This window comes from Corythoichthys intestinalis, chromosome 19 (genome assembly GCF_030265065.1).
Source record: "Corythoichthys intestinalis isolate RoL2023-P3 chromosome 19, ASM3026506v1, whole genome shotgun sequence".
NCBI classification, from domain to species: Eukaryota; Metazoa; Chordata; class Actinopteri; order Syngnathiformes; family Syngnathidae; genus Corythoichthys; species Corythoichthys intestinalis.
In genome coordinates, this window is record NC_080413.1 from 14,738,494 (window position 1) to 14,760,499 (window position 22,006).

The 22,006-nt window shown below is 38.0% G+C and overlaps 1 protein-coding gene across 3 annotated transcripts in view; it reads right to left on the minus strand.

Moving 5' to 3' along the window:
* LOC130907329 (syntaxin-binding protein 5-like) overlaps positions 1–22,006 on the minus strand; it is a 172,269-nt gene that overhangs the window by 41,995 nt on the left and 108,268 nt on the right. For all 3 annotated transcript variants that reach the window (XM_057822271.1, XM_057822270.1, XM_057822272.1), the window contains 2 exons: positions 2,242–2,365; positions 1,694–1,772 (listed from right to left, as the gene is read on the minus strand). In XM_057822271.1, the coding sequence (XP_057678254.1) occupies positions 1,694–1,772; positions 2,242–2,365 (203 nt within the window). The remainder of the gene's footprint in view (positions 1–1,693; positions 1,773–2,241; positions 2,366–22,006) is intronic.

A 22,006-nucleotide genomic window follows, 5' to 3' on the forward strand; every position in this document is an offset into this window, starting at 1 on the left:
CATCATATTTTTAGTAGGGCTGTCAAAATTATCGCGTTAACGGGCGGTAATCAATTTTTTAAATTAATCACGTTAAAATATTTGACGCAATTAATATGCCCCGCTCAAACAGATTAAAATGACAGCAGTGTAATGTCCGCTTGTTACTTGTTTTTTGGTGTTTGGCGCCCTCTGCTGCCGCTTGGGTCCAAATGAATTTATGGGCTTCAGCACAATTGACATCAACAATGGCGAGCTACTAGTTTATTTTTTGATTGAAAATTTTACTAATTTTAATAAAACAAAAACATTAAGAGGGGTTTTAATATAAAATTTCTATAACTTGTACTAACATTTATCTTTTAAGAACTACAAGTCTTTCTATCCATGGATCGCTTTAACAGAATGTTAATAATTTTAATGCCATCTTGTTGATTTATTGTTATAATAAACAAATACAGTCCTTATGTATCGTATGTTGAATGTATATATCCATCTTGTGTCTTATCTTTCCATTCCAACAATAATTTACAGAAAAATATGGCATATTTTATAGATGGTTTGAATTGCGATTAATTGCGATTAATTACGACTAATTAATTTTTAAGCTGTGATTAACTCGATTAAAAATTTTATTTGTTTGACAGCCCTAATTCAAGTGCGACTTATCTATGAACAAATGTCGTTTTTCTGTCAAATTTGGCTTATGTCAGGTGCGCCTTATAGTCCGAAAACTACAGTATATATTTTTTTTTATGAAATAAAAAGAATTACATACAAGTGTATTTTTCGGCTTTTCGGCCAAGTGTTTCCAATATTCGGTTTTCGGCAGAGATGGAGTTTTACTTTTGGGGCAGGGAGGGCACAACATTTTGATGAGCCCCGAAACGCAGTGTCAGCAATAAAATTAACGTACAAGAATATTTATAATTATAAGTTGAAAATTAGCGTTTTTTTTTGTTTCCCATCATTCTTGAGGGGAATTCTAAATCAGGCTGCTGGCAGGGCAACTATACCTTTCACCACGATCATCATCCATTGAGTATGGTACGCCCACCGTTGTCGTGCCAATGTAGTTACCTTAGTCAAAAATTGTATCCCCTGGGCGGAGCCGCTTGGGTCCAAATGATTTTATGGGCTTCAGCACAATTGACATCAACAATGGTGAGCTACTAGTTTATTTTTTGATTGAACATTTTACTAATTTTAATAAAACAAAAACATAAAGAGGGGTTTTAATATAAAATTTCTATAACTTGTAGTAACATTTATCTTTTAAGAAATACAAGTCTTTCTATCCATGGATCACTTTAACAGAATGTTAATAATGTTAATGCCATCTTGTTGATTAATTGTTATAATAAACAAATACAGTACTTATGTACTGTATGTTGAATGTATTTATCCGTCTTGTGTCTTATCTTTCCATTCCAACAATAATTTACAGAAAAATATGGCATATTTTATAGATGGTTTGAATTGCGATTAATTACGATTAATTTTTAAGCAGTAATTAACTCGATTAAAAATTTTAATCATTTGACATTCCTAATTTTAAGACATGTGGGCCACACTTGTATAGTTTATTCTGTTTATATATTTCACAAATATAGGCTTTAAAAAGTAACTTGTTGCCCTTTATATGGCAACTGACTATTTTTGCTCATTTTTAAAAGAAAACAGTCATAAATTCAAGCCAAAATATGTCACTTACCCCATTCTGGTGGTTTTGTATTCCACTTTTAGAATGGGTTTACAAGGCTCTGGCTTCTTTCCATCCTTGGGCTGTTTTCCTGAAATCCAACCCAAACACAAGTTACATGAGAAACATCATTGAACAGATTTCATCTATTAACTCATTGGACGCCAATCCCCATCAATGGCATTGAATGAGTTAAGGTGAATAAAGCTCTGAATAATAATTCCAATAACAAAGAGGCGTGTTCCTTAACTATTTTAACAACAAGAGACAATTAAAGAAGGAATACAGTAAGCCCTGCTTAAACCCGTCAAAGGAATTTGCATAATTGCACACGAAATACCACAGTAATTAAATGAGCATCAGAGGAGAAACAAGTAATTAAAAAAAAAAAAAAAAAAAAAAAAAAGGCACAGGGCTAAAATCCTTTTTGCAACACACCAAGCGGGGCCTTCTCGCGGGTCCTCGAACTTGTCAAAAGAGCTCCGAGGGGAAAATGTAACGCTGGTGTATGCAAGTGAAGATAGCTAGAATAGTAAACAAGTGGTAGAAAACGTGCTTACCGTGGGGGGTGATTGTCTGTATGGGTTTTCCCTGGCCTCTCACGTTCCATATGGTCAGCGTCCCGTCTGAGTGACTGCACACGAACTGCTTGCCCTCGTGATGCCAGGCAACTGAGTGGATCGCCTAGGAAACGATAATATCAGTTCAACAGCATGAAATGAGGTCGGCTTTCTAATTCCTGCTCTCAACCTCACAAGCATCTCAATTTTACTACTATTTTACGTAACAATGGTTAACTTCTCTCTATCCTCGTATGGCACTTTGTTAAAATGCTAATTAAACCAGCGTCTGTACACTTCATAAACGCTTTTATGATACTGATATTTAAAGTGTGGAAGGAAAGAATTCACCTTGCGTTATTTCCTCTGATAACACATGTTTTGGAACTGAAGATAGTTGGAGACAATTGAACTCGAGTCAAAAGAACTCAGACTAGAGTTGACTCCAGTCGCAGATTTGATGACTCGAAACCCGATTGGGACTTGAAAAAAAATAGCAGACACGGATTTGACTCGCTTGAGCTTGGAGGGTTCAAGACTCGAGACTAGACACGACTTGTTAGGTAACAACTCCAGACTTGGCTCGACTCAACTTGTGAGACTGACTCGAGACTCGACTCGTAAGACAATGACTCAGGACTCGACTCGACTCTTGAGACAATGACTCGAGACGAGACTCGACTCGGGATACAATAACTCGAGACAAGACTTTGAGACAATGACTCGAGACGGCACTTGTGAGACAATGACTCAAGAGACACAACTTGTGAGACAATGACTCGACACGAGACGTGACTCGAGAGACAATGACTCGACTCGACAGAAAATGACTCGAGACTCGACAATGACTCGAGACTCGACTCATGAGAGAATGATTCGAGATGAAACGAGACACGACTGAGACAATGATTTGAGACGAGACGAGACTCATAAGACAATGACACTCAACTCGATTCAAGCAACAATGACTCGACTTGACTTGAGAGACAATGACTCTCGACTCAACAATGACTCGAGACTCGACTCAACTCATGAGACAATGACTCGAGATGAGACGACTCGTGAGACAATGACTCGAAACTAGACTTGTGAGACAATGACTCGAGACGAGACTCGTGAGACTGACACGAGACGAGACAAGACTCATAAGACAATGACACTCAACTCGATTCAAGCAACAATGACTCGACTTGAGAGACAATGACTCTCGACTCAACAATGACTCGAGACTCGACTCAACTCATGAGACAGTGACTCGAGATGAGACAACTCGACTCGTGAGACAATGACTCGAAACGAGACTTGTGAGACAATGACTCGAGACGAGACTCGTGAGACTGACTCGAGAAGAGACTCGATTCGTGAGACAATGACTCGAGACGAGACTCGTGAGACAACGACTCAACTCGACTCAAGCGACAATGACTCTCAACTTGACTCAAGAGACAATGACTCTCAACTCCACTCGACCCTTAAGACAATGCTTCTAAACTTGACAAGCTGACTCGAAAAACTTGTATTGTAGATAGGCTCACACCTGCCAGTGATCTGCTTAGTCGCCTTGGCCGCTCTCGCCACACCCTCACCCTTTCTTTGAACATTCACAGTAAGATTTCCCTCAAAGATAAACCTGACTGCTTTGTGGGTGGGATGGGGAACAGTGGTGAAGGCTTTGACTAACCTGTGAATCGACTTGACTCGACAATCTTTTGACTTGACACAACTTGTCTTTACAACCTTGTGACTCGGCTCGACTCAACATGACCTTGAGACCCGACTCGACTCGACACAACTTTATGACTCTCGTGACTCGACTCGACTTGCCCACAACAGGTAAGACTCAGGACTTACTTGTGACTCGGATCATAGTGACTCATGCACTTGTCTGGATATTTGCTTCCACTGTAGTCAAACTGTGTAGCCATTAAAATGGATTGGGTTTGTAGCATTGTCAATGTCAAACAATAAATTAGCGGCGATAGAAGTCCAATCCATTTGAATGGCATTTGATTAACAGCTGCCATGTTCCGCCTTGGTGCCATTTGCATTTGCTATGATTTTATGTTGTTGGACCCGGGTATCCTTGCTTCTATAGATTGTAAATATGTGAAAACACAACCGAACTTGCACTGATATGATTTTGATATTTGCACTATGTTGTACATTGGACTATCATATTATATTTCAAAAGATGGTTTTAAGAAATATTACGTACCAGTGGTAGTCGAAGAGGTTCAACTAAACTGATGCTCATGAATTATGAGTCACATCAAGGAAGTGACATTATAGCGACAAAAGTGGAGTGACGACACATCCTGCCAACTCACTAAATAGCCCAACAGAGATTGAAGGCAAGAATTGGCGGGGCTTGTTTGTCTGCACGTTTTGTTTACGCCTACAAAAGCCTAAAAACCAGAGACCAGTTAGTAGAGGTGCACGATAATTATCGGTCCGATAATAGGAATTATGACGTCATCCCAATAAATCCGATAACAATATGTTATTGGGCCTATTAATAATATTTTTGGCACGGTGTCTGATTGGGATGTGTGTATTTGTTTCCACTCCTGTTTTGCCAGTATGCAAAGTTTTGTTACGTTTCTAGAGGCTGTTTCACTGAGTTATAAACCTTACTATGGCAATTAGCAAATGTTTGCATTTTACAGCGTTATGTTTACAAGTTCTTGAGAGGCTTTTTGGTTATTGATAGGCTTGCTGCTCTATTTTTGCCAGGTTAAGAAAGTTGTTTCATGGAACAAGACGACAAAAGGGGCCGTTTACATGGTGACTCTACGAGAATGCGAAAAATTTCACATTTGCATTTGCGTCTCCATTTGAACAATGTCGCAATTCTGCATGAAAATGATGTAGTATTCATGCCAGGCCCTAGGGGGCAGTGCAGATTTACAGGGCAACAGAGAATGATGCACTTTGACCCCACCAAGCTCCCTCAGCCTGGAAAAAAATATGCCCCCCCACTCGAAGCAATGTCCTTTTTCTTTTGTTCAAAAAGGCACAAAAAATGAAACTAGGGCTGTCAAACGATTAAAATTTTTAATCGAGTTAATTACAGCTTAAAAATTAATTAATCGTAATTAATCGCAATTAATCGCAATTCAAACCATCTATAAAATATGCCATATTTTTCTGTAAATTATATATATATTCTGTAAAATAATTTGTTGGAATGGAAAGATAAGACAAGATGGATATATACATTCAACATACGGTACATAAGGACTGTAGTGGGCATTTCACTCTACTGTCCTTTAAATCTGTCTATGCTGTCCTCACTCCGAAGCGTCTACTTTTTCCAAAGCTAGACAGCTAGTGAACGACGCCTTAATAATCAGACTTCTTCCTTTTTCATCTGATTTATTAATAAAATGGCCTCAAACCACTGTCCTCTTTAGACCGTAGTGAAACTACAAAAAAAAGTACACAAGCATTGCATTAGCAACAACGTTAGCTTAGCACGCTATACAGGTTCACTACACATAAACAAAAAGCGTCTCATACAAAAAATATAACATTTCGCTTACTAACATAATATGTACATTCTTTACAACAACCATACTTACGGACAAATCTTGTCCAAGGATCATATAAGCACAACAATACAACGTTGGCGTCAGCCCGAGACGTCGTGCAGCCATATTGAACTGGCAAGAAAGCAATAAACCATGTCGCAAAGCGACCACAAGAGTTCGCTGTTAGACAGCACAAAAAACCTTGCTGTAAAACTTACCAAAAGGCAGAATACTGTCTGAGCGGGACATGTGCGTTAATTGCGTCAAATATTTTAACGTGATTAATTTAAAAAATTAATTACCGCGCGTTAACGCGATAATTTTAACAGCCCTAATTGAAACGTTCAACATATTTAATTTAGAAATATTATTAAAACAGTAAATTAAAGCCGTCATGCCGGCATATTTGCTGTTTTTAATGTTTAGTAGCACCGCTGCGCAAGCCCAATTTGACGTGTACGAGTGCTGACGTTACGGCGCGGTCTCGCGCCGCAGCAGCCTTTGAAATGCATGAAGAGGAAGCCCCCCTCAACTCCCCGCAATCGGATTCTTCCACTTTGGAGGCAGGATTCAGAATTTTTCGTATTCGCCGACACCATATGCACGCGAGACGAGTACGCTACTCAGTCATTGCGTCTTTGTGTCGCAGAGTCGCCGTGTAAACTGCCCCAAAGTCTCCTCTCCTGTTGCACCAAATGTTTAATCTGCTGACAAAGCACAATACCTGTTGGGTTTATGTTTGTTTTAGATCAGTGCTCGTTGTTCAGGGGAATACATCGTCAATGACATTGACTGATTGATTGTGATCGACTCAATTTATATTTATTTGAAAAAATTAATATGGGCATTTTATTTGAAGTCAAAACTGTTCTTGTCTTGGTTTTGTATAATGTTCATGTCATCATGAAAATACTGGTTCAGTCAAAGGCAGATCTATGCTGAATCAACCACTAGTATTTTTGACCAACAGGTGTTCAAAAACTCAGGTGACTATACATTGAAAAATTATATATTTATATATTATCGGTTATCGTATCGGTATCAGTTTTGAGGAGCAGGAAGTTATCGATATCGGTTTTAAAAAATGGATATCGTGCACCCCTACCAGTTAGTCATGTTGCCTTTTCCTCTGCTTGCTGACTTTGGCAGTGGTACAAGGGGGAGGTCCAGGATCGATCGATACTGCATTGTTTGTAATCACTAAAATCTGGAGATAAACTTTGTTCTTGAGACCAACTGAGTAAGTTCATTCTTCCAAAGGAAAAGCGAATCGATGTATTCTGGTTTGGAGTCAGATAACACATCTGGTATTTGGCACCAGACATTTGCCCATATAACAATAGCTAGTTTTCTTGCATTTGCCGAGGTCTTTTTGTTAAATGTTATCTGCCAGATGTTATTATTGTGATTGCATGTATGTTGTCGGACCCGAGACTAGGGCGTAACAAAAATTGGGGGCTCGTCCTTTATCCGTTCGGTTATGAGTTTATTTAACACGAGTCTTCCGCTGCTTTTTATTCAGCGGCTGCAGTATAATGTGATGGTGGAGATTGGAGAATATCTGCGGAATTTTTCACGTGTTAACAAGGTTTTGAAATTGTAGCATTAGCTAATATTAGCACCAGGGGTCAGCAAGAGCCCTCCTGCAGCAGTCGATAAGAACAACAACATCTTCAGGGTAATGGAAAAACAAAATTGGGGAAAATAAAACGATTGCTGTATTTTATCTCCCGACTTGTGCTAAAATAAAGCCAGAATGGTACATCGGATAAAGGCTTGTTGTTTGGTTTTCAACTGCCAAATCTGAATCAGGAAACGATTTAATCCCCACTTTTGTTAACAGTTAATTCAAAAAATAGAAACAGGCTGGTTTTCCACCCAAATTAGCCTGAAAAAACGGTAACATGGACCCAAATTTGGAAAATATCTCACTGGCATTATAGGCTGGTCCGCATATATTACCATCAATGAGCAGGGAACGGCTCCACAGAGCGCCATTGACAGAAATCATAGCCACACACACACACAGTGACCGTGGATGTCGCGACTTGTTGAAGATAATGAGATTATGCTAAATCTCACACGCTGGTGGTCTCCTCTCTGTGGCTGCGATAACATGGGGCACAACATCAGAAAAAGCAGTGGATTTACCTCATTTCTACTTGCCATCACCCTTTCCTTCTCAGATAAGCTAATATCCTCACACCGCTCCCGTGGTCTTATTGAATCCACCCCAGGGAGCTTATCTACGTTCTCCAAACCCCTGTTGTGACAACTCTCCACAGACCAGAGGCGGTGCGAGCTGGGACTCCGGGGAATGGAACGGTTTTCCTAGCTCTGTCTGCTCTCGTGGAATGTCTGGAGGTTATTCCCCGGGCCGCCACACGTGCTATCTGTTTGAAAACTTCCATTTGTTGCCCACGCAAGGACGCCGAGGACAATCACAGCGTATCGCTGGGATGCATCGCTGCAGTGCAATGCGGCTCTGATTGCTCAATGACCTTTCCCTTGTTATTGTTGTGGACAAAGCTGCAGACCAAATTAATGAGGATGACTAAAGCTACGCGTAATTACTGACAACATATAATAGGAGCTTGCTAGCAACCTGTATGGTTTCTTTATGGCACGGGAAAATAGCAGTTCCTTTGTGTGAAATCCTTTTAAAGACTTAAAATAATTTTAAAAAGTTGGACTTGATCACTACTGCCAATTTTCAAATTTTTAGGTAAAACGAAATGTTATTAATATCAGCACAAAATATCTGAACTGCATATTCTTAGATTTAGTATAATATGTAGAGGTGTACCGAAAGAGAAATTCTTGGCCGAAACCGAAAACCATAAGCGGAGTTTAAGGGGGGGGGCAGGCCCCTCCTGGTGTTCGAAAAGTGTCATTGCATGTAGCTGACTTTCCTACATATATATATAAATATATTAGGGCTGTCAAAATTATCGCGTTAACGCGCGGTAATTAATTTTTTAAATTAATCACGTTAAAATATTTGACGCAATTAACGCACATGTCCCGCTCAGACAGTATTCTGCCTTTTGGTAAGTTTTACAGCAAGGTTTTTTGTGCTGTCTAACAGCGAACTCTTGTGGTCGCTTTGCGACATGGTTTATTGCTTTCTTGCCAGTTCAATATGGATGCACGACGTCTCGGGCTGACGCCTACGTTGTAATGTTGTGCTTATATGATCCTTGGGCAAGATTTGTCCGTAAGTATGGTTGTTGTAAAGAATGTACATATTATGTTAGTAAGCGAAATGTTATATTTTTTGTATAAGACGCTTTTTCTTTATGTTTAGTGAACCCGTATCGCGTGCTAAGCTAACGTTGTTGCTAATGCAATGCTTGTGTACTTTTTTTTGTAGTTTCACTACGGTCTAAAGAGGACAGTGGTTTGAGGCCATTTTATTAATAAATCAGATGAAAAAGAAAGAAGTCTGATTATTAAGGCGTCGTTCACTAGCTGTCTAACTTTGGAAAAAGTAGACGCTTCGGAGTGAGGACAGCATAGACAGATTTAAATGACAGTAGAGTGAAATGCCCACTACAGTCCTTATGTACCATATGTTGAATGTATATATCCATCTTGTGTCTTATCTTTCCATTCCAACAAATTATTTTACAGAATATATATATATAATTTACAGAAAAATATGGCATATTTTATAGATGGTTTGAATTGCGATTAATTGCGATTAATTACGATTAATTAATTTTTAAGCTGTAATTAACTCGATTAAAAATTTTAATTATATATATATATATATATATATATATGTATAAAGTTGTAAAGCAAGAAAACAAACAACAAAAATGAATGAAATGAACAAAAAAAGTTTTTATAAAATGTTTTATAATGGGTCAAAATTATTGTTCGAACAGATCATGTGACTAGCACCTTAGACGGTCATTTGCTTTGCATATCATTTTTTTTTTTTAATAATAAAAAATGGGGAGGGCAATTTTAATGATTTTTTTCTTTGATTGAAAATATTTTTTTATGATTGAAGCAACTTTTTGGGGGATTGAATGATTTAGACACAAATGCCCTACCCATAATGTGGCCCAAACACAAAAAAGAGTGCTGAAATCAAAGAAAACTTTTTTAATGAAAAATTAAGTGTTCAAATGCAAATTTTTGAGTCTCAAATATTTTTTCGCATTCAAAAACTTTTTTTCTATGAATAATTTTTTTCTTTTTTTTTTTTTGATTGAAGTGATTTTTCTTTTGAATATACATATATATATATATATATATATATATATATATATATATATATATATATATTTGTATGAAGCAACTTATTTTTTGAGTGATTAATAATGATACGTACAAATGTCCTAGCCAAAATTTGGCCCAAACACAAAACAACATTACTTCAATCAAAAAAAGTTGCTTAAATAAAAAAAATTGACTTTAAAAATAAATAAATAAATAAATAAAATAAAAAGAGCTTTCAAATGCATTTTTTTAAAATTTCAAATTTATTTTTGCATTCACATTTTTTTTTTGATTGAAGAGACTTTTTTAAAATTGAAAATATATATTTTGATTGAAGCAACTTTTTTTTGATTGAAAGAACTTTTTTTTCCCCTCAAGAATGATGGGAAACAAAAAAAAAAAAGCTAATTTTCAACTTATAATTATAAATATTCTTGTACGTTAATTTTATTGCTGACACGGCGTTTCGGGGTCATCAACATGTTGTGCCGCCCCTGCCCCAAAAGTCAAACTCCATCTATGCCGAAAACCGAATATTGGAAACACTTGGCCGAAAAACCGAAAGGCTGAAAAATACACTTGTATGTAATTCTTTTTATTTCATTCAAAAAAAAATATATATACACTGTAGTGTTTGGACTGTAAGGCGCACGTGACATAAGCCGAATTTGACACAAAAACGACATTTGTTCATAGATAAGTCGCACTTGAATACAAGCTGCAGCTGTCAAAAGATACTAACTGGTAACCCTTTATTTGACAGCGGCATCATAAAACTGTCTTAAGACCAAATGATCCACAATGAAGCTTTCAACCAATTGGCTGAAAAACTTCATTGCTTCAAGAAGCTTCATTTAATCATCACTGCTCCCTTGAGGGAGGCAGTCAACCTCTGCTGCCACCGCTTTCAACATTGTTGTCGTTCAACATGCCTCCTAGCATGCATTGTAACGCTGCAAATATAGAAAATCAAAATTCATGTTCTGTGCTAATTATTTCTTCAGTTACTGTTCCAGTTGTTTCATTAATTGCTACTTGTGGTATTTGGTAACAATTTTTTTGTTATAAGACCGTCGTAGTTATAACATAACACTTCCATGAGCATTAATAAATGCTTATAAGAGACATCATTTTGAGTCATCCAGCAAATTATCTCACTTTTCAATGGCTGTAAAAGATCCGAGCTTGACATCCTCTTTCAGCCACTGGGTCAACTGCATTACATACTGTAATTTGTTGATGTAATACAGCATCGAAAAGCTCAGTCATGAATGTTAAACAAGGTCTAAGATTTGGTTTCCCTTAATTAGACCAATAACATCGGGTGAACGGGGGTCAGGTCTACATTTCTCCCCAATATGAACCTAATTAATTGATAGGCTAAATGACTAATGCTAACTTTCACACTGCAAATTTATAACATCTTAATCTCGTGTTTTCTTAAATATAGTCAAATAATTTTCTCCATCTTATTTTGAGTGTCAAAGGCTAATGCGTCAGATTCTTCCACTTAAAGTAAATATTACCAATTGTTCTTAAGAAGCCCATACACCTAAAAGTTATGTTTTTTAACTAAATCAAGAAAAAATGCTTTCAAATAATGTTTTGATCAATATCTATTCTTGAATTAGGAACATTTTTGAAAAAATAAGTTTTTTCAAGATTAAATATACAACCAATAAATCTAAGTGGAAAATTTACTTGAAGCACTGGCAGATAATTTCACTTATTTATAGTAGATTTAGACTGAAAACAAGGGACATTTTTGCAGTGCATATTTTTAGGTTCAGGTGATACACTGTTTGATCCAAACTTTGTTTTCAAAAACTACTAATGAAACATTTTGAAAACTTCCAGAATGAATGTATGGATTTTATTAGCAAATTTAAATTTCAATATTTGAACACAACTTATATTAACATACTGTAATTTTTGCACTATAAGGCGCACCTGACTATAAGCCGCCACCCACTAAATGTGACACGAAAACGGCATTTGTTCATAAATAAGTCGCACTAGACTATAAGCCGCAGCTGTCCCCACTGTTTTATGGGATGTTTACACCAAAAGATATTCACCGGTAACACTTTATTTGACAGCGACCTCATACGACTGTGATAAGACCAAATGAACCACCATGAAGCTTTGAACCAATTGGCTTCAAAGCTTCATTTGGCCATCACTGCTCCCTTGGGGGAGACAGTAAAACTCTTCTGCCACATGCTGTCAACACTGTCGTTGTCCAACATGCCTCCTAACATGCATTGCAGCGCTACAGATGTAAATAACAATCAAAACTCATGTTCTGTGCTAATTATTTCTTCAGTTACTGTTCCAGTTGTTTCATTAATTGCTAGTGATGGTAATTGGTAACACTTTTTTTGAAAGTGGTACCTTAAGATTGTCATTCGACAATCATAATTATGACATGACATTGTCATAAGCATCAATGTATTCAAATTATCTCACTTTTGAATGGATGTAAAAGATCCGAGCTGACCATAAATGGAGTTAATGACATAATTTGCCGGATGACACTTAATGACATCTGTCATAAGCATTCAGTAATGCCAATGATAGTGTCTTATAACAGTCTTATGACACTGTCAAATAAAGTGTTACCAAATAACAAGCAATTAATGAAACAACTGGAACAGTAACTGAATAAATAATTAGCACAGAACATGAATTTTGATTGTTATATACATCTGTAGCAATGCAATGTAAGCTAGGAGGGATGTGTTGCCTATTAACCCAAATAAATCAACAAATAAGCCGCACTGGACTATAAGCCGCAGGATTCAAAACGAAGGAAAAAAGTAGCGGCTTATAGTCCGAAAAGTACGGTACACAACAAATACAAACTTGGTAATCATCTCTTAACATTTGTCTTAATAACACTCAAAATTGGCCGTCTAAATAAATTAAATATGACAAAAAAAAACTTCTTAGGGAATAACAAAAAAAGGAGACCTTTTTTAGGTAAAACACAAGTGTTTTTGTCCAAAATCACAGCCAAACTCAACAAAATATAGAAAGCTCCTTTGGGCTGCTTTAAGACCACATAAATAAAATAAAACCAAACTGGGGAGAATGGGGTAAGCCTTGGTTCACTACATTTCTTAAAGTTTAATTAACGTTAACAATAGATCACATACAGGAGGATATTTCTCTCAAAGGAGCTTCCTCCTCGGGTTCGAGGAATTCGCACAGATTAATGTTATGCTAACTCTGATGCAGGTTGGACTTTCAGTAGCAAAATTAGTGGTGTGTTTCCTGCCTCCACAACATTGACATCTCTTTACATTATCTATAGTGGCTGCTGCTGGCAGAAAAAACCTTTTAATAACATCCCTTGTCTTCGGAGGGGGCGGAGGAGGCGCCATGTTGTATTTGTCGGGCTGTGAATACGTGTGTGTGTATGTGTGGTTGCCAATCAAATGTGTGTTTGGGGGGGGGGGGGGGGGGACTACCACATTAAGCAAGTGAAAAGGGGTCAGTGTAAGTCTGAACATAATGAAAGTACTGTAATTCACTTAATAATGGTAGGGTCAATTCTGCCCTTGTAACATATGGGAAGACCACCTACATGACCTATGTAACAGTCATTATATAACGCAAATAAAGTTGCTTAAAAGTTGGTGGGGACAATTTGAGCATCCTGAAAAGTTGGTAGTGTTACGTCCCTACTGTCCTTATGTAAACCTACGTCCTTGATCTGAAATAACTGAATTTCGCAAAAAGAGCTCAAGAAACCTCAGTGGCCAAAAGTGCGCTCATGGGAAATTGCTGTACTTCTATAACTTGCCTGCCTTCCTTCCCTGATGAATGTTGACTTGTTCGGAACACATCGTCTCTCTTCCCTTAATACCTGTCGATGATCCAGACACACTTTAACTATTCATAGCTGATGGCTCATCAGAGACGTCTGCTGCTGTTTCCAATATTAGCGGACTACCATTCTTTATGTGATGATGATGATCACTCCCCCTTCGTAGAACTCTGTCTTGAGACGTCTTTAATTGAATAATTTTAATTCCTCTACTGTAGGGGGTGGGGAACCTATTTCCTATCAGGGGCCATTTGGCTATTCCTTAAGTCTTCCGAGTGTGATACTATATTATGAAAAAAATATGATGCAACGATTGAACGCATCTTTAGTATTATATATCTCGAACATTTGCGGGTTTATGACAGCTCCTTTGAGGTTTTATTAAAGTCTCTTGGAATCATCTTGTACAATTAAAACTAAGATTACACTGATACAAAGACTAGTATCGGTACTGATACTGCACTAAAATGACGCCATCAGTATCGACTAGTGCTGCAATGATTAATCGATTAACTCGAGTATTCAATCAGAAAAAAGTATTCAAACTAAATGTTTCTTTGAGTATTCGCTTAATTAAATTGGCATTGAAATGGTTGATTTTGAAAGTGTTTGCATTTAGTTTTATTGATGAGGGTGGATACACTGCCCTCTGGTCTACCTTTTTTCACATGGCTGAATCCAACTGATCCCTGTTAAGACCAACGTGAGCTAAGTTTTTGTTTGAGCTAATGTTTTTTTTAATGAATTCTTAATTTAGTTTATAGGTATAGTTAGCCGTTTTTTGTGGGAATATATGTCTGAACCACTTGTTAAGAGCATTGTTAAAAAAAAAAAAAAAAAAAACTAGCATTTTATAGGATTTAAGCTAGCTGACTTTTTCTAAGTTAGCCAGTTGTTCTTTTCTTGTACACAGATCCTCATTAAAAAAAATAAATAAATAAATAAATCGTTTGAGGCTCAGCTCAGGTGTTTTAATTTTTCATGTTCGTTATCCGATTACTTGATTATTCGAACTAACTAGTCCATCGATTAATTGACTACTAAAATATTCGATAGTTGCAGCCCTAGTATCGACGAGTACTAAGAAATAACATGCCAATGATGAGCAATATGTACTGTCGACATCTAGTTTCCAACCGCTGGTCACCCGACCCTAGATGGCCCCCAGCTATGCATGCTGCTGTAAAACAAAGAGTGCCAATCGCCCTAGACCTACAATCGTGTGGCATCCAACCCTCCTTATGCTGTGAATTTATATGAGTTTGACTTGTTTCATTAGTAGACGTCAAATCCATTTGAAGTGGAAGGAGTGGCAGCGAAATTTTTCATTAGCTTACAGCCCACACACTTCAAATGGACTGGACATCTATCGCTGTCAATGGCAGCCAGCAAGATAAACAGTGTCTGATAGAATGACAGAATAACTTAATATTTGATTGAGTATGCAAAAATTTAAATTTATCGCTTTAACGGGAGGTAATTCATTTTTTAAATTAATCACGTTGAAATATTTGACGCAATTAACAAATGCACAGAATGACCCGTTCATGCGTTGCCTCAAACAGTTTACAATGACGCCGTTTTAGCACATTGAGAGCAAAAAGGCAGAGAAATGCGAGTAGACACAGGCGTTCATTGAATCACGCCTTTTATCGGCTTAAGCTTTGGCAACTCTTCCACAACAATTATAAGTATTGTGGCGAACGACGTGGGGAAGAATGACAGGAGACGATCATTTTCTTAACACGCTTAATTGATCACAACACAGATCATACTGTATACCATTTGCAGCAACCACTGACAGTCATGGTTGCCCAACTTCCCATCATACATTTGTGTGGAACAGATAAGTCGATGCAGTATCATTTAGTGAAAACACAACAAAAATAATATTCCTATCTCTCACAGGAGACAATCTTTTTCTTAACACGCTTAATCGAACGCAACGCAGAACGTACTGTATACCATTTGCAGCCACCACTGACAGTCAGGTTTGCCCAACTTCCCATCATGCATTTGGGCGGAACAGTTAAGTCGCTACAGTATCATTTAGTGAAAGCACAACAAAAATAATATTCCTATCTCTCAAATAAATAATGTTCACAAAAAGAAAAGCGCTCAATGCAAAGAGAACTGGCATTCCCAATCAAAATTGCAATGCAAAATACACATAAATCTTACTCAGACTTTGCCTTGGCTAGATCTCTAATTAATTTAAAACTCGCCATTGACACCTTATGGTGTATTTTAATCACTACCTTACGTAGTTAAAGACACTGTGGAAGAACGGCAGGGAGCACATGTGACATCACCGCTCGGCGACGTCAACAATGGCGAGCTACTAGTTTATTTTTTGATTGAAAATTGAAAAACAAATTTTATTAAAATGAAAACCTTAAGAGGGGTTTTAATTAGGGCTGTCAAAATTATCGCGTTAACGGGCGGTATTTAATTTTTTAAATGAATAACGTTAAAATATTTGACGCAATTAACGCACATGCCCCGCTCAAACAGATTAAAATGACAGCACAGTGTAATTTTCACTTGTTACTTGTGTTATGTGGAGTTTTGTCGCCCTCTGCTGGCGCTTGGGTGCGACTGATTTTATGGGTTTCAGCACCCATGAGCATTCTGTAATTATTGACATCAACAATTGTGGACGACTAGTTTATTTTTTGATTGAAAATTTTACAAATTTTATTAAAACAAAAACATTAAGAGGGATTTTAATATAAAATTTCCATAACTTGTACTAACATTTATTTTTTAAGAACTACAAGTCTTTCTATCCATGGATTGCTTTTACAGAATGTTAATAATGTTAATGCCATCTTGTTTATTTATTGTTATAATAAACAAATACAGTACTTATGTACCGTATGTTGAATGTTTATATCCGTCTTGTGTCTTATCTTCCCATTCCAACAATAATTTACAGAAAAATATGGCATATTTTAGAGATGGTTTGAATTGCGATTAATTACGATTAATTAATTTTTAAGCTGCAATTAACTCGATTAAAATTTTTAATCGTTTGACAGCCCTAGTTATAATATAAAATGACTATAACTTGTGATGACATTATCCTTTAAGAACTACAAGTCTTTCTATCCGTGGATCCCGTTAACAGAAAGAATTTTAATAAAGTTAATGCCATCTTGTGGATTTATTGTTATAAAAAACAAATACAGTACTTATGTATAGTATGTTGAATGTTTATGTCCGTCGTGTCTTATCTTCCCATTCCAACAATAAGTTACAGAAAAATAGGGCATATTTTAGATATGGTTTGAATTGCGATTAATTACAATTCATTTTTAAGCTGCGATTAACTCGATTAAAAATTTTAGTCGTTTGACAGCCCTAGTATTTATTATTTTTTTCTGAAACCTTTTATCGGTATCAGAATTGGGAGCCCAAAAATTGCATCGGTACAACAGTAATTAATACTCACCTGCATGTTTCATTCAACTACAGTAAATGAATCAGTGAAGGAATATTTGTCATTTTTTGCAGAAGATAAAGAAAAATTTCCAGTTAGTGTTGTTATATTGTCTGATTATACAGTGGGGCAAATAAGTATTTCGTCAACCACCAATTTTGCAAGTTCTCCTATTTGAAAAGATTAGAGAGGCCTGTAATTGTCAACATGGGTAAACCTCAACCATGAGAGACAGAATGTGGAAAAAAAACAGAAAATCACATTGTTTGATTTTTAAAGAATTTATTTGCAAATCATGGAGGAAAATAACTATTTGGTTAATACCAAAAGTTCATCTCAATACTTTGTTATGTACCCTTTGTTGGCAATAACGGAGGCCAAACGTTTTCCGTAACTCTTCACAAGCTCTTCACAAACATTGTTTGATTTTTAAAGAATTTATTTCCAAATTAGAGTGGAAAATAAGTAATTGGTCACCTACAAACAAGCAACATTTCTGGCTGTCAAAGAGGTCTAACTTCTTCTGACGAGGTCTAACGAGGCTCCACTCGTAACCTGTAGTAATGGCACCTGTTTTAACTCATTATCGCTCTAAAAGACACCTGTCCACAACCTCAGTCAGTCACACTCCAAACTCCACTATGGCCAAGACCAAAGAGCTGTCGATGGACACCAGAGACAAAATTGTAGACCTGCATCAGGCTGCGTAGACTGAATCTGCAATAGGTAAAAGGCTTGGTGTAAAGAAATCAACTGTGGGAGCAATTATTAGAAAATGAAAGACATACAAGATCACTGATAATCTCCCTTGATCTGGGGCTTCATGCAAGAGCTCACCCCCTGGCGTCAAAATGATAACAAGAACGGTAGGTAAAAATCCCATAACCACACAGGGGGACCTAGTGAATGACCTACAGAGAGCTGGGACCACAGTAATAAAGGCTACTATCAGTAACACAATGTGCCACCAGGGACTCAAATCCTGCACTGCCAGACGTATCCCCCTGCTGAAGAAAGTAAACGTCCAGGCTCATCTGCGGTTCGCTAGAGAACATTTGGATGATCCAGAAGAGGACTGGGAGAATGTGTTATGGTCAGATGAAACCAAAATAGAACTTTTTGGTAGAAGCACAGGTTCTCGTGTGTTGGAAAGAATACTGAATTGCATCCGAAAAACACCATACCCACTGTGAAGCAAGGGGGTGGAAACATGCTTTGGGGCTGTTTTTCTGGAAAGGGACCAGGACGACTGATCTGTGTGAAGGAAAGAATGAATGGGGCCATGTATCGAGAGATTTTGAGTGAAAATCGCCTTCAATCGGCAAGGGCATTGAAGATGAGACATGGCTGGGTCAATCAGCATGACAATGATCCCAAACACACAGCCAGGGCAACAAAGGAGTGGCTTCGTAAGAAGCATTTCAAGGTGCTGGAGTGGCCTAGCCAGTCTCCAAATCGCAACCCCATAGAAAATCTGTGGAGGGAGTTGAAAGTCCGTGTTGCCCAACGACAGCCCTAAAACATCACTGCTCTAGAGGAATGAGCCATAATACCAGCAACAGTGTGTGAAAAGCTTGTGAAGAGTTACAGAAAACGTTTGGCCTCCGTTATTGCCAACAAAGAGGACATAACAAAGTATTGAGATGAACTTTGGTATTAACCAAATACTTATTTTCCACCATGATTTCAAAATAAATTCTTTAAAAATTAAACAATGTGATTTTCTGTTGGTTTTTTTTCACATTCTGTCTCTCGTGGTTGAGGTTTACCCACGTTGACAATTACAGGCCTCTCTAATATTTTCAAGTGGGAGAACTTGCACAATTAGTGGTTGACTAAATACTTATTTGCCCCACTGTATGTGTTGCCGCACCATTGAATTGGGTCATTCATTCGCTGCCACCCTCCCAGTTTAAATGGATTGGACGTCTACTAGTGATAAAACTCATTTCAATTCACAGCAGAAGGCTGAAAGGAGCCACACGATTAGACGTGGCACTTGGCAAAACAGCCGACAAATATTGCAAATGCATGAGCAGGAACACAATTTTGCAAGCGAGCCAATAAGGTCTGACACAAGTCCAAGGGGCATCATGACACTGGCTCTGTTTTATTGTGTTTTCTTTTATTTATAGAGCTTCTCCTGAGCCGCCCGCCGGGGATCACAACAGTGGCTGAGCACGCCGGAGAGTTGAGACCAACAAAACCATGTTACAACACTGATACGCACGCTGTGAGCCGGACTCCTGAGAACACAGAGGTGTGCGCTGACATGATATACCGGGCTTTTGCTAGTAAACATACGCCGTGCTACAAGTAGATGCATTGTTCAATATATGAGTCTTTTTTCCTATTAGGGAAAGGAAGTTTATGGAAGCAGAAGCTTTCATTTGGCAACCAATCAACAATGCTTAAAAAAATCAATTTTCAAACATTTTTAATGCCAGTTTCTTGTTATCTAATATATAAATTGAAATTTGTGTGTGTGTTCGTTCCCTATGGACTACAAAACGGCTGGCCAGATTTTGACGAAATTTCACAGAGTTGCACTTTATGTGTCTGGGAATGTTCTTAGATGGGTTTGATCTCTGTCCACACCGCTGTCATGTGGACAAAAGATGAGTCACTTGCGATTGCAATGTCGCAGTTGACTTTATGGTTTCATGCAGAGGTTCATTTGTGCCGGATCCTGCCCAAACAAGATCCGGCACCTTTTGATTTTGGCCTCCCCTGAGTTCCGGGACTTATTTGGGTAGATCCAGCAGCTGTCGTGTATAGAAAATAATAATAATACAAAAGTGTTTCTTAAAAAAATGTAAAAAAATAAAATAATATGCATAAATTCATTTACAAAAAAATCCCAAGAATTGCATGTTGCTTATAAAAATTTACCGTCATTTGAAAGACTAGGCCATTTGTTGATGCACTGAAAAGCTGGACGAACAAATCACGCCTCTGACATTAAAATATAAATAAATAAATAAAACTTTGGAAATTTGCGGCATCTGGGGAGCAAGCAGCCAGGATCAACCGGTATTTCAACATGCCAAAAAGACAGTTGAATTTACTGTCTTTTTTCAAACAGAAGGAAGATGGTTCAAAACGAGTCAGAAAAGCAACAACTGGTAATGAGGGCAGCTGCGGTGATCATGCTAACGGGCTGGACCGGGTGCAGAAGGAGGCTAGCGCCGCAGTGTTGGCCAGGTTCACGGACAGCCAGCCAAGCCGGGGCAGGAGGCTGCTACCGTGGCAGCAGCTGGTCAGGTTCACCGCCACCCAGAGTGGGGGCCAGCTACAGCACCAGCAGTCAGCCAGGTGGAACACCAACAGCCGGAGCAACAGGCCAGTAACCTTATGGGAAATTCGGGTTTGGGCAGCACAATTTGTAAGGCGGTGGGAACTTTGGGGCCAGAAAAGATGGGGGGGATGAAACTCGCAATAGAATGGGTTTGTGTTTATTTATTGTAATCTGTGATTTATTTTTTACGTTTTACAAGTTAGACCTGTTAAGACACTAATTTCTGACTGTTATGTAAGTCCCACCGGTGGTTATGTGGGCAATTGCACGTGCTGTGCAGAGTACAGCCTAAATAATTGTAAATTGTTGTCATAACATTTACATATACCATGGATATAACCTGAAATTGAGGCTTGTAAGTCCCACGGCATGGCAAGAGGGCATTTGCGGGCTATTTTCAGCACCATTTTCTGCGTATGTTCCGGGAACTGTGTTCGTCTCGTCATATGTACTTTGCGTTCCGGCACCTTATGATTTCCAAATTAAGCACTGGTTTCATGGACAAACTTAAGGCTAGGTTCATATTGCAGATCTTAATGCACAACTCCGACTGTTTGTCATTTCTGTTTTTTTGGCGTGCCCGTTCAGACTGCCTTTCTCCATTGAGCCGATTCAAGTATTACACAGGCGCACTACATCGCAGTCCGAGACACGCTGAGCAAACTGACCAGCATGCCCAGAAGCATCAAAACAAATAACTACGCACTGCTCGTGCATAACGCGTGTGTGCGTTTGCCCCAACTCGGCATGTAAGCAATACTGAAATATCGCTCATTTGGCGTACAGTCAGAATCCGAGCATTGTAAGGCTTATCCTTTTCTTCAATGTATTTTTTATGATTGCGGTAAAGCCCGCCTCCTGCGTCGTAAAAGGAGAGTTGAAAGTAGGTGCTAACGCTAATAAACAGCTACATCACTGATGTCTTGTGGCTGCTCTCGCTCTTTGCTGACGTAATTGCTGCATGAATTCCGATTTGGGAGACTTGACAGTTCAGACCGCCGCCACATTCTGGAAAAATGTGGCCCAGATGGGATTTAAACCACATACAAGAGTGACCCAGATCGGATTTAAAATGGTCCACCTTAGGGCTACAGCTATCGATTAGTTTAGTGCTTGATTAATCGATGAACTAGTTAGTTCGAATAATCGAGTAATCGGATAAGAAACATGAAAAAATAAAAATACTTGAGCTCAGCCTCAAACGGAAAAAAATAAAATAAATAAGGATCTAAGAACAACAAAAGAAGAATTTGCTAACTTACATAGCAAAGGTTCGCTAGCTTAAATGCTACAAAATGCTAAGTTTTTTTTCTTACAGAGCTTTAAACAAATGGTTCAAAGACATATTCCCACAAAAATGGCTAAATATACATATAAACTAAATTACGAATGCATTAAATAACATTAGCTCAAACAAAAACTTAGCTTATGTT